This window comes from Ceratotherium simum, chromosome 32 (assembly GCF_057802395.1).
Source record: "Ceratotherium simum simum isolate JZ-2026a chromosome 32, ASM5780239v1, whole genome shotgun sequence".
Taxonomy (NCBI): Eukaryota; Metazoa; Chordata; class Mammalia; order Perissodactyla; family Rhinocerotidae; genus Ceratotherium; species Ceratotherium simum.
The window spans coordinates 13463875-13476075 of NC_141931.1; the positions used below are offsets into that span (position 1 = coordinate 13463875).

Genomic DNA, 12201 nt, shown 5'->3' on the forward strand with positions numbered 1-12201 from the left:
AACAATGGGCAAATCCCTACCTGAACCAACTGGAGATGAGCCAACACTAAGACTTTGTAAACTTCCATTCCTGAGCAATGTAGGAGATTTCTGAAGACTAGAGCTTGTTACACTTCCTGCAGCTGATGCTACAGATGATGTTGGTGAAGCAGAAGAAACTGACAGATGAGAAACATTCTCTTGATTTTTGTTTCCTTTGGGTCTACCAGGCCCATGCTTACTCTGTTTATTTCCTTTTCTTTTCTTTTCCTTTACAGTTTCTTCTTCTATGCCAGAAGTTTGAGCCCGCTTATATCCTGCTGTAGGAAGGCTGGAATTACCCAAATCTCCAGGTGAATTTTCAAAGCTTTTAGGCTGTGAAATAACAGCTGAGGTCGAAGGGAGACCAATTATGGAACTAAAACTATTTACCCCCCCTTCCTGGCTTCCAGACTCTCCTTTATGTACATCTTTGGTTGATGATGACTGTTGGGAATGAGTATAACTGTCATTACGCAGATCTGAGTCTGTAAAGCTCAAGAAATCCTGGGGAGACTGTACTGAACTTCCCGAAGATGATTTTACACTGCCTGGAGTTCCTGAAAAACTGCCTGTAGTAAAAAAAAAAAAAAAAAAAAAAAAAAAAAAAAAAAATGGGGTAGGAAAAGAAAAAATTGGATGCAAAAGTTCCCATGAGCAGTAGAAACGATACAATCATCAAAAAGAGAGGGTGGAAAAAAAACTAACTATAAAACTTAGGACATCAATATGTAACAAAGCTAGATCTAAAAAGGTTATTATCAAGTTTATCTATAAAATTCTTTAAAAAATTCTCGTCCTTTTATAGTTATTAGATTGAATATTAACTCTTGAATTGCAAACTATTACTTGTACAATTACCAAGATATAAGCTGTGCTTTATTTAACCTACCTTTTACCATGGCAGCATTCCTCAATTCTCCCCCAAATACCGTGTATATGCCTGAGGAAGGACTGAAGAACAGCAAAGTCTCAAAGAGACTTTGACAAGACTACAACTGGACTCTGAGCGGCTGGGAAAACTTCCTCTTTTTCAATTATTGAAGATATGATTATAAATGTTCCCAAAATACAATAAAAACCAAAAGATGTTGTTTAGGTTATAAGTTCTGAGTTTTAACTTCAAGATAATGTTAGTGAACATTACTATTCAGTTAAATCTACTCCCACCAAAACATGGATTTGATGAAATAATAATGATCACAAGGAAACTAATCTATATACCTTACATTCTCCCAGTCCACTACCCAGGGAGCTGCATAAAGAAAAGAAACCAGCCACTAACATTCTGCTATTGCTTTTATGAAAGTAACATCATAGGAGAGGCACCTCTCATTAATCTCTTTCACAACTGCTTATTCTCTCGCCACTCTTTAGTTAAAGAACATTAGTAGCCCACCATGTCATTATGAGATATAAGAACCTTAAGGTTCTTATTTACCTGGTAGAAAAATAATATGGTTGGGATAAGACAACAGTTTGGTCCACCATCCCATTTCACCAGACCCTCTCTTGATGCTTGCCAAATGAAGTAACAAGTGTTGAGACTCAGTTGTGACCACACGTCTATTATGTTTCATAAAACTAAACCATATCATATTTTAACTAATTATTTAGAAACAAAAGCTCAAAATAAAGTGTTTTATTGGAGTGGAAAGGAAACTTCAAGCTAAGTGTTAAATTTTATTACAGAGCACATTGGTAAGTAATAACATAAATCCACCTAAATATTTACAAAGATATTTTTTCCTCATGCACAAGAAAGAATTTCTTTTAAACTAGTCTCAAGGTTTTGATATTTAAATTTTAAGCTCTTCTGAAATGGCTTATTAAAAAAGAACATTAATAGTTCTAAAACTTAACTCTTTCAAGAGAATATCTATTTTATTCATTTACAAAATTATTTGTACCTATGTGAGCATTTTCAGGCTATGTCTATATAGAAAAACATACATATTAAGAAGCCATTTACATTACATCAATCATTTAAGGATAACTGCAATTTACCACTTAATTAGCAGCTATAAAGAAGTTCTTTATTATCCATTCTAATCTGTCACCATCTGTCTTTTTTCTACACATTTTTGTTTTTACAGCTGGTGTTAAAAACTCACTACAGTGTAGCAAATACTTTAAACATTTAGCATACGCAATACTTTAAATGTACATTTTCTAAAATTCACATACTACCTGCAGTGAAAAAAATAAAACCAATTATCTTCAAATATCATACCCTTAAATTTTAAAACTTTTACAGAACATTACCTCAGATATGAAAACATAACACACTCTCTACTATGTCTTCCGCTGGAAAAGACTCTTCAATGTTGTGAAGTTTAAGAAAACGAGAGCTTTCCTTTCTAAATGGGTTAGTACTCCCAAGATAGATTAAAAACTCAAAAATGCAATTTTAACAGTGGAAAATGTCTTAAAAAGAGATGACTGAATTCTGTTAATGACACATTCAAAATGTGAATGAAGTTACATTAAAAATTAATTAAGGTTTTACTATTTATTTCCCAAACTGGCATAAAAGTAACAACTATAAAGTAAATTTATCAAAATAAAACAGCAAATTTGGCATTTTATTTCTCTTCTACTTGTCTAATGTTTTGTATATAAGGTAAAAAAAAAAAAATCTAGGACTTGAAAATCTTGAAGCCCGAAATAACTATCAGTTTAAAACATATGAATATATTTTTTAATGAGAAATCAGCAGACTAAGCAATCTCTCTACATATTCAAATTATATCCTAGTAGATTTTGGATACAACTTTTATTATCAGCAAAAGCTTGAACAGGGTAAAGAAAAGGACAATTTTTTCCTCATTTACTGGTGGGGGCAAATAGAGGGAATAAGGCACTTATTGTATATTTACTAATATATCGCCAACAGTTTTAATGATTATATGTCAAAATATTTACATTCACGTTAAAAACTACAGAAAGTATAAGCCTAGAACTTAGGGCTAATGTATTCAAAAGTTTAGCCAAGGGGCTGGCCCCATGGCATAGGGGTTAAGTGCGCGTGCTCCGCTGCTGGCAGCACAGGTTGGGATCCCGGGCGCGCATTGACGCACCGCACCGCTTGTCAAGCCATGCGGTGGCAGTGTCCCATATAAAGTGGAGGAAGATGGGCACAGATGTTAGGCCAGGGCCAGTCTTCCTCAGTAAAAAGAGAGGAGGATTGGCATGGATGTCAGCTCAGGGCTGATATCCTTCACAAAAAGAAAAAAAAGTTTAGCCAGTCATAAAATAGGGTAGCCATACATAATACAGCATTCCCAGTTAATTTTGAATTTCCGTTAAACGACAAATTATTTTTTCGGTATAAATATGACCCATAAGTTTACTTGGGACACTGAAAGATAATTTGTTGTTTAACTGAAATTTGAAATTAACTGTGTATCCTGTAACTATAGTAGCCATAACAAAAGACATGTAGGTTGAGCAAAATTCTACTTTAAACTTCAAGCTTTATATTAAATGCATTAATAATCAACAACTGTTATTTACTGAGAACTATTTAGATCCCCTGAAAATTACCCAGTACTTGTTTACTTACTAAAAATATATACCTTAACTGTTTTAGTGTTTAATTAGGAAAGGTAAATAAAAACAATTTATGGAAAACAATGACTGTTCTAGAAAGCAGAAAGGAAAACTCCAGCTTTTATTGTTTTTCTCCCCAAACTTAAACTTTATTCCACATCTATTTAAACATTAAAATTACAGTGTGACTTCAGAAGCATGTCATAACATAAAAAGAAAGCAAAGGTCCCAGAAACGTTTTAACACGGAATACTAGTCTTTGAAGTAAGCTTACTACAGCAACTAATCATAAAATAATCTCCAATGACCCATTAGTTATAAGTAAAAAATAAATTCTTTTACAAAACTTAACTACTATTGATCATCATAAGAACAAGTATTTTAACTAAAACATCATAATTAATACCTTGCTGGAAAGGACTAGCTGCTGACACAGTCGGTCCTGGATTTCTTCCACCAGGCTTTCTTCCCCTTTGACCTGAGCTGTGAGCTGACGATTTCTTCCCTTTGCCCTCTGACCCTCTAGCCTCTGAAACATCTTTTCCACTAGTTGTATGCGCAGAGACTTCCTGGAAATTTGCATTTGTAAATCGTGCTGCAGTATCTTCCAAGCGCTTCAATGATCCAGATATAGAGTTGCTGCTAGTGCTTGTGTAAGTCTAACATTTTGATTTGAGAAAGGAAGTAAAAGGAAAAAGAACTAATTACATTTTGGCTACAGGAAAAAAAAAGATGGCACATTAATAATAATAATAAATAATTATTGGACTTGTAAGGTAAACATACTAAAATTACAGATATAAAAATAAGTCAGTCCACCTAAGAAAATCATGTAAAAACTATTACTTTAGCATCTGTTACAAATAGTTTTTTTAAGAGCTGTAGACAATTTATAGTATGGCTGTTGGAGCATCAAATTGCAGCAATGAGTAAAAGCACATATTAGTCATATTTATTCAGTGACACACAGTAACACTGAAGGTACTTGTTTCTCAAGCAACATCATTTTCAAAAAGAACACACTACATCCTAGACGTGAAATTTAAAATCAGCCATAGTGTTCAGCACAGGAAGACAACAATTAGAAAGAAGTAAGGTGCTACAAATTCATTAGAGGCCTATATCCATGAGATTATAAGGATCTAGCACAGGTCAGAGCAAGAATTTTTTAAATTCAAGTGAAGGTTGCTTTTCAAAACAGAAAGATTAAAGCCTTTGAAATTGAAATCATTTCTTTCAAGTATTAAGCTGAGAAGTTATATTTTGCAGCCAAGATTTTTAAAACTCGAAAGTTATTATACTCTGAAATTGACTCTCAATCATTCCCTCGATCTAGATATGTTAGGGAAAAAAGCAAGATAAAGATATGTTTAAACAATTCGCTTCCAGTTTTTAATAATCATTTTAAAACAAGGTGTGTGCAAATAAGGGCACATTATGAGACAGTGAAAATGTGCTACAGCAGACGTACACTAATCAACGTGCTCCGAAACGAAAGGTTGGTAAGGCCACAGGGTCAGGGATTTTTGTGGCCACTGTTAAGATCACTAAGTGCCTGGAATATAATCAGCCCTAAATTTCTGTTGAGTAAATAAATGAGTAAATATTTTTCTAATACATCTATCTGAAATTTGATGTAATACAAATTTAAAAATCTAAAGATACACAAAATGGAAATTTCCCACATATAACCGCTACTCAATACAAACCACCAGATAAATTTGAAAAACAAGAAAGTGACGATAAAATCAGGTCTCAAGATGGTTGGCATTTGTAGCAAAATCAATGTTCAAGAAACGAATAAGACTTCAAAATGTTTTGAGAACAAAATATTCTTTATTACTACTTTTCTGCTACTTGCCCCTCTAGTGCTGCTCCCACCCCACATTATCTCACGGCCAATAACAGATTTACATCATCAAATACAAGAGACATTATCTCATAAACACAAACTAATCACTGTTCTAATAAACTATAATCGACAAATAAGAACAAAGGTTTCAAAGTAAGTTTGAGGAGAAAACAAATTTCCATTTAATAAACCAATCATATTTAAGCTGATTAAACTTCATGGATTACTTTAGAAACATGAACCTTTTCTATACTGGGCAGGTCACTTTGGAAACCACCCCACTTTACTTTTCAAATAATTTTTTCCAACAACTTGAGTTGATCCTGAGGTTCTCCATCCCACTCACATCTGACCCTAGTGAAGTTTAAAAGTCGTCTAAAGAAAACACAGCGGTGCTCTTCACATACTGTGTCCATATATCAAATAAGGAAAGGAGAGAAAACTGGGTGGAGTACCAAAAACAGAAATATACTATTTGCTTCCACATACCAATCTAAAGTAAGGTTGGTCAATTTTCCCATTCATTTAATAGAATATCCTTGCTTTACCCCTGAAGTATAAATATGGCCATAAATCCAATGAATACATGACATTTGTAAGAAAAAGTATTACAAAGAAGCAATGAATGAAAATTAAGCAAATTTCAGTGACAAAAGTCATATTAAATAAAATCATAACATTTTATCTTTGAAAAAACTTCGATACCATCTAAGTTTCAAAAGATATCATATATTTCTTAATAAGAAAACGAATAAAACTTTAGCTAAAGACTCTAACAGTTTAAAAAAATTTTTAAGTAATGAAAAGGATAAAAAGGCTATATACGTTTTACTCAAAGAGAGACCTCTACCTTAACTCCATGTTTGTAAGTTAAGAGTATATGTTCCATAATATGCCGTTTAAATCATATAGCACTGTGGAATTCCATTACAAACATACAATCAACTCACAATTAAGAAGGTGGAGAAAGAAGTAAAAGGAGAGGGTAGTGGGGGAGGGCTGAAAGAGACACAATGAGTAAGCCTAACATCACAAATCTGTTGTTTCTGCGGTCAGTTTCACATCCTAAATAACTCTCACAATATCAGCATCTCACTGCTCTGAGACCGATTCTACCGTTTAAAAATAGGTATTTTTCATGTAAATCGACCCATAAAATGCAAACTAACTATTTCAATTCGTACTCTACTGAATAAAATATAGTCTTTATTTTTTTTTACACTAGAGATAAAACTGGATATTTGGCCATATTGAGAGTCTCTAGAGAAGTGCATAAATACTTTGGTCCATATTGTGATTTACAGGCAATTTAATGTATCTTTTAAAATAGACATTTAGAATATGTACAAGTTTTGTTTCATGGCTAACTACAATTATTAGTCCTCAGATAAGATGCAATGCCAATATACCTACTAAATAGCATTAATCAAGAACAAAAAGTATTTGCTATTTCAAACAAAACTTTTAAATTAGCCTCAGAATTAAACAGTGACTCCATAATAGGTAACCAAAGAAACACCAGTTTTTTTTTTAAGATATGGTTGCCTTAGATTATTCTACAAAGCTCTGTGATCTACATTCAGGAGAAGGAGACAGAAGGAGGAGAAACAACAAATACCTATGCCTTCCACCAACATGATGAAACATACTAATGCCGGCTGAAAATTTTTTTAATTATGTACTATTCAAGTGTCTCATAAAAGCCACAAATTTTTCACTAGCCCAACTCTAAGAACACAGCACAGAAACCATCAAACACGAAGCACAAACAGACTGAAGACTTAGAAACGGTGGGGGGCGGGGGGGAATCAGTGAGCTGTGGGGACAACATTAAGCAGCCTAATTTACATGTTACTGGAGTACTCAAAGAGTGGGAGGGCAAAAAAAAGAAAAGAATTAAAAGAAATAGCATAAAAATTAGAAAATTTGATGAAAAGTATAAACCTACAGATCAACTAACCCCAAGCACAGGAAACATGAAGAAAACTCCATGAATGCATATCATAATCAAACTGCTTATCACTAAAAGCCAACAATAAAGAGACAATGGTAAAAGCAGCCAGGGGGTTAAAAAAACAAAAAAAGGATGCCTATGTGCTAAGAAAAAAAGATAAGGATGAAAACAGATTTCTCATGGAAATAATGGAAGCTAGAAAATGGAAGGGTAAAATCTTTAAAAAACTAAAAGAAATATTAACCTAGAATGCTAAAGTGAGCTAAAATACCTTTCAAAAACAAAAGCAAAATAATTGCTTTTCAGATAAAAAAGCTGAAAGAACTAATCACCAGCAGATCAACATTACAATAAATGCTAAAGGTTGTCTTTTATACAGAAGGAAAACAACAAAGGAAATGTGGATCTACAGAGTAATTAAGAGCACTAGAAACAATAATTACATGGGTAAATATAAAGGACTTTTTAATTATTTAAATCTCTTTATAAGATAATTGATGATTTAGAGCAAAAATAATAACAATTAATTGTGAGGTTTATAAAATATGTAAAAATTTTAAAATACGCCAAAAATAGCACAAAAGCCAAAAGGGTTGGAATGGAAGTATATAGCTTCAAAGTTCTTACACAATATGTGAAATGGTATAACGTCAGTTGAAGGCAGACTCGGGCAACTTAAAGATGGATACTATAAACCCTAACAAAACCAATAAAATAATACAACAAAGAATTATTACTAACCAGCCAAAACAGAATCATAAAAAATAATAAGAAAGAGAGGGGAGGGCTGGCCCCGTGGCTTAGTGGTTAAGTGCGCGCACTCCGCTGCTGGTCGCCCAGGTTCAGATCCCGGGCGCGTGCCGACGGACCACTTCTCCGGCCATGCTGAGGCCAAGTCCCACATACAGCAACTAGAAGGATGTGCAACTATGACATACAACTATCTACTGGGGCTTTGGCGGGAAAAATAAATAAAGTTTAAAAAAATGAAAGCTTTAAAAAAAAAAAAAAAGAAAGGGGAAAAAAGAGAAATGATGGGCAAATAACAAAGGATTAGCAAATGATAGATTTAAATACAACCATATCAATAATCACATTATATGTAAACTACCTAAATAGCCCCAGTGAAAGGCAGAGATTATAACACTGAGAAAAGAAACTCAAGACTATATGCTGCCTACAAGAAACCCATTTTAAATACAAAGACACAAAGACACTAAAAGTAAAGTATGGGAAAGAACTATCAATCTAACACTAATCAAAAGAAATATTATTATCACACAATATTAATACCACACAAAGTAAATTTCAGAACAAGGAATATTACCAGGATAAAGAGGTCTATTCATCAAGAGGATATAAAAACCCTAAATGTTTCTGCACCTAATAAGAGACCTTCAAAATAAATGGAGCAAAGACTGACAAAATAGAGAAAATGGAAACACAGCAAAATCCATAATCACAGTCAGAGAGGTCCATATCCTCTTCTCAATAACTGACTGAACAAGTAGACTAAAAAAAAAAAAAAAAAAATCAGTAAGGATACAGAAAACAATACAAATCACCTTGACCTAATTAACATTTATAGAAAAACAAGAGCAGAATGACTACATGTTCTTTTGAAAAACATACAGAACATTTGTAAACAAGATAATCCTCGTCCTGTATCATTTTAAAAAAATCTCAAAAAATTTAAAAGGAATTATATAACACAAAGATATTAAATTAGAAATCAGTAACAAGAAGATATGTGAAAAGTTCCCAAATGTTTCAAAAGTATTACACTTCTAAGCAACCCATGGGTCAAACAAGAAATCAAAAGGAAACCACAAGGTATTTTTTCAACTAAATAAAAAGGAAAATACAACATATCAAAATTCATAAGTGGTGCTTAGAACAAAGTTTGTGACATTAAATGCCTATATTAGCACTTCTGGATTCTGGTACAGCATGGAAAAAACTTACAAGTCTTCATTCCACCCTAACAAGTAAAAGCCTGAACAAACTGAAAAATCAATAACTCTTCTTAGATCCATCAAAGAAGTGAGATCACAGCACAAACCACAGGCCCCAAAACTAGAGAGACAGACAGATACAGAGAATCACAACATCCTCAAGCAGAAATCTCCACGGGAACCAGTATCAGAGGAGGAAACCTCAAGCGTAACTCACAAATTGCTGAAGGCTCAGTGTGGACAAGCCTGAGAGAGAAACACTCTAGGAGGACCCAGTCATAGGGGAGCCCTCAAACTTCTTTGAGTTTTACCTCCAGGAGCTCTATCACGTCTTCACAATAAATATCAGAAGAAGAAATATACTCATGCTTCCAGCAGAAGAGGGGAAAAGGAACAATTCTGAAATATGCCAACGTATTATTCTGTTCATCTCAATAAGGCCTGCCCTCAGGAGAAACTATTTTATCAGAGCATAACCTGCTGGGCTTATTATATCGAGCTTAAAGCACCTGGGGGATGGGAAATAACCCAACTCCAAACCCAGCACCATCGTGTCCCACAGAAGGGGGTATAGGAGGAGGGTGGTGAGAATCATGTGTGAAGTCCACAGTACAGGGGCACAGGCTAACCAAAAGACTGAGAACTAATCATACAACTACAGAATGGTTCCCCTTCCCCCATGCCTTACTGCCACATTACTAAAGGCCTATCTGCCACAGTTCCTTTTATCCAGTACATCATATCCATCTTTCAACAAAAAATTACAAGGCATACTAAGAGGCAAATAGTCTGAAGAGAATGAACTAGCATCAGAAGCAGAGACAGATATGGCAGGACTGTTGGAATTATCAAACCAGAAACTTTTAAAACTGTGATTAATATGCTAAGGGCTTTGATGTAAAAAGTAGACAGCATGTAAGAACAGATGGGTGATGTAAGCAGAGAGAAGGAAATTCTAAGAAAGAATCAAAAAGGAATGCTTGAGATCAAAAACCACATAACAGAAATGGAGAATTCCTTTGATTTGCTCATTAGTAGATTGGGCAAGGCTGAAGAAAAAATTCTCAGAGTTTGAGGATACGAAAATAGAAACTTCCAAAAATGAAAAGAAAAGAGAAAAAAGACTGAAAAACACAGAACATATATCCAAGAACTATGGGACAACTACAAAAGGTCTAACATAGGTGTAATGGGAATACCAGAAAGAAAGGAACAGACAGAATATCCAGAGCAATAATGACTAAAAATTTCCCCAATTAATATCAGAAACCAAGCCACAGATGTAGGAAGCTCAGAGAATTCCATGCAAGAGAAATGCCAAAAAAACTACACTTAGGCATATCATATTCAAACTGCAGAAAATTGAAGATAAAAAAAAAAAAAAATCCTGAAAAAAGCTGGAGGAGAAAAAAGTCTTACCTATAAAAGAGCAAAGATAAGAATTACATCTGACTTCTCCTCAGAAACATGCAAGCATGAAGAGAGTGACGTGAAATATTTACTGTTGAGAGAGAGGGAAAAAAAACAACCACCACCTAGAATTCTGTACGCTGTAAAATTATCCTTCAAAGTGAAAGACAAAGACTTTCTCTGACAAAGATTGAGGGAATTTGTTGCCAGTAGACCTGCCTTGCAAGAAATGTGAAAAGAAGTTCTTCAGAGAGAAGAAAAATGATACAGATCAGAAACATGAATTTACATAAAGAAAAGAAGAGCATCAGAGGATGAAGCAAGGAAGGTAAAATAAAAGCTTTTATTTTTCTTATTCTTAAATGATCTAAGTTTGTTTAAAATAATAATAGCAACAACGTATTTGATTAGTCTTATGCACATATATGTTTATGCATGCTTATGTATAAGTAAAATGAATGAGAGCACTGACAGAAGAATGGAAGGGAGGAAATTAGAAATATTTTGTTAAAGTACTTGTACTACTATGAAGTGGTATAGTGTTAGTTGCAAGTGGATTTGAATTAGCTGTAACTATACATTGCAAACACTAGGACAACCACGAAAAAAATGCATAACTAATATGTTAAAAAGTGAGAGAAAATAGAATCATAAAATGCTCAATTAAAACTACAAAAGGTAGAAAACATGTGGAAGACAAAAACACAAACAAAGACCAAGGGAAACCAATAGAAAACAGTAACAGATTTGGTAGATATTAACCAAACTGTATCAATAATCACCTTAAACATAAATGGTCTAAATGTACCAATTAAAAGACAGAAATTGTCAGAGTGAACCAAAAAATAAGGCTCAATGATAGGTTGTCTACAAGAAACCCACTTTAAACATAAAAATACATATTGACTAAAAATCAATGGACAGAGAAAGATATACCATGCTAGCACTAATCAAAACAAACTGAGAATAGCTATATTAATTTCAGACAGAGCAGACTTCAGAGCAAGGAAAGTTTTCAGGGATAACGAGTGGCATTATATAACAGTAAAGGTGTTAATACCATAAGAAGACACAACAACTCTTAACGTGTATGTGCCTAAAACAGAGCATCAATATATGTGAGGCAAAAACTGACAGAACTACAAGGAGAACTACATGAATCCACTCTCATAGTTAGAGACTTAAACACCTCTCTATCAGCAATGAACAGATCCAGCAGGCAGAAAATCAGTAAGGACATACTCAAACTGAACAGCAGCATTAATCAACTGGATATAATTGACATCTACAGACTATAGATACTTCTCAGGCTCACATGGAACATTCACCAAGATAGACCACATTTTGAGCCATAAAATGCACACAAATTTTAAAGAATAGAAATCATAATAACGTCTGCTCTCAGATCACAATGGAATCAAAACAGAAATCAATTACCAGAAAGATAGCTAGAAAACCCC

General features: G+C 33.8%; 1 protein-coding gene across 14 annotated transcripts in view; it reads right to left on the reverse strand.

Annotated features, from left to right (window-relative positions):
- Positions 1-12201, reverse strand: part of MLLT10 (MLLT10 histone lysine methyltransferase DOT1L cofactor) — a 271785-nt gene that overhangs the window by 82866 nt on the left and 176718 nt on the right. For 12 of the 14 annotated variants that reach the window (XR_015549345.1, XM_087420756.1, XM_087420757.1 and 9 more), the window contains 2 exons: positions 3977-4229; positions 21-590 (listed from right to left, as the gene is read on the reverse strand). Coding sequence is in view for 13 of the 14 variants with exons in the window: in XM_087420756.1 (XP_087276882.1) it covers positions 21-590; positions 3977-4229 (823 nt within the window). In the remaining variant the exon portion in view is untranslated. The remainder of the gene's footprint in view (positions 1-20; positions 591-3976; positions 4230-12201) is intronic. The other 2 variants (XM_014783637.2, XM_087420761.1) reach the window with 1 other exon arrangement.